Here is a 629-nt window from a genome sequence, read left to right as displayed (position 1 = left end):
CCATCTTTTTGCACCCTGCTTTTAGTACCTGCAGGGATGAACTCCATCTTTGTGTGATCCCCACTTAATGCCTGTAGCAATGAAATCCATCTTTTTGTGATCATCTCTTCATGCCTGCAGGGATGAACTCCATCTTTCTGTGATCCTCTCTTAATGCATGCAGGGATGAACTCCAAGTTTCTGTGATCCTCTCTTAATGCCTGCAGGGATGAACTCCATCTTTGTGTGATCCTCTCTTAATGCTTATAGTGATGAACTCCATCTTTCTGTGATCCTCTCTTAATGCATGCAGGGATGAACTCCGTCTTTCTGTGATCCTCTCTTAATGCCTGTAGTGATGAACTCCATATTTCTGTGATCCTCTCTTTACGCCTGCAGGGATGAACTCCATCTTTGTGTATGTGGGCCACTCCCTCCTGGGGCCATACTTCCCCTTCAGCTGGGAGATGAAGTTCACTGGGGATCACTGGGAAGCTCTGTTCCGGAGCCTGTGGGGCACGTCCCTGTGGATCTGCATCGCCTACCTGCTGTACAGGAAGAGCTTCTTTCTCAAAATCTAATGTGGAGTCGCGTTCTCCAACTGTATAAAAAATACAGACAAATAAAGCCGTATCACATTAACATTCAAA

At 45.9% G+C, this 629-nt stretch overlaps 1 protein-coding gene across 1 annotated transcript in view; it reads left to right on the top strand.

The window, feature by feature from the left end:
• Positions 1-629, top strand: part of si:dkey-192p21.6 (uncharacterized protein LOC565246 homolog) — a 46,672-nt gene extending 46,043 nt beyond the window's left edge. The window contains exon 18 of the mRNA XM_064318176.1: positions 379-629. Within this exon, the coding sequence (XP_064174246.1) occupies positions 379-560 (182 nt within the window). The 3' untranslated portion in view covers positions 561-629. The remainder of the gene's footprint in view (positions 1-378) is intronic.

The sequence above is a fragment of the Anguilla rostrata genome, chromosome 18, assembly GCF_018555375.3.
Source record: "Anguilla rostrata isolate EN2019 chromosome 18, ASM1855537v3, whole genome shotgun sequence".
Lineage (NCBI taxonomy): Eukaryota > Metazoa > Chordata > Actinopteri > Anguilliformes > Anguillidae > Anguilla > Anguilla rostrata.
This window is presented reverse-complemented; position numbering and strand designations above follow the sequence as displayed.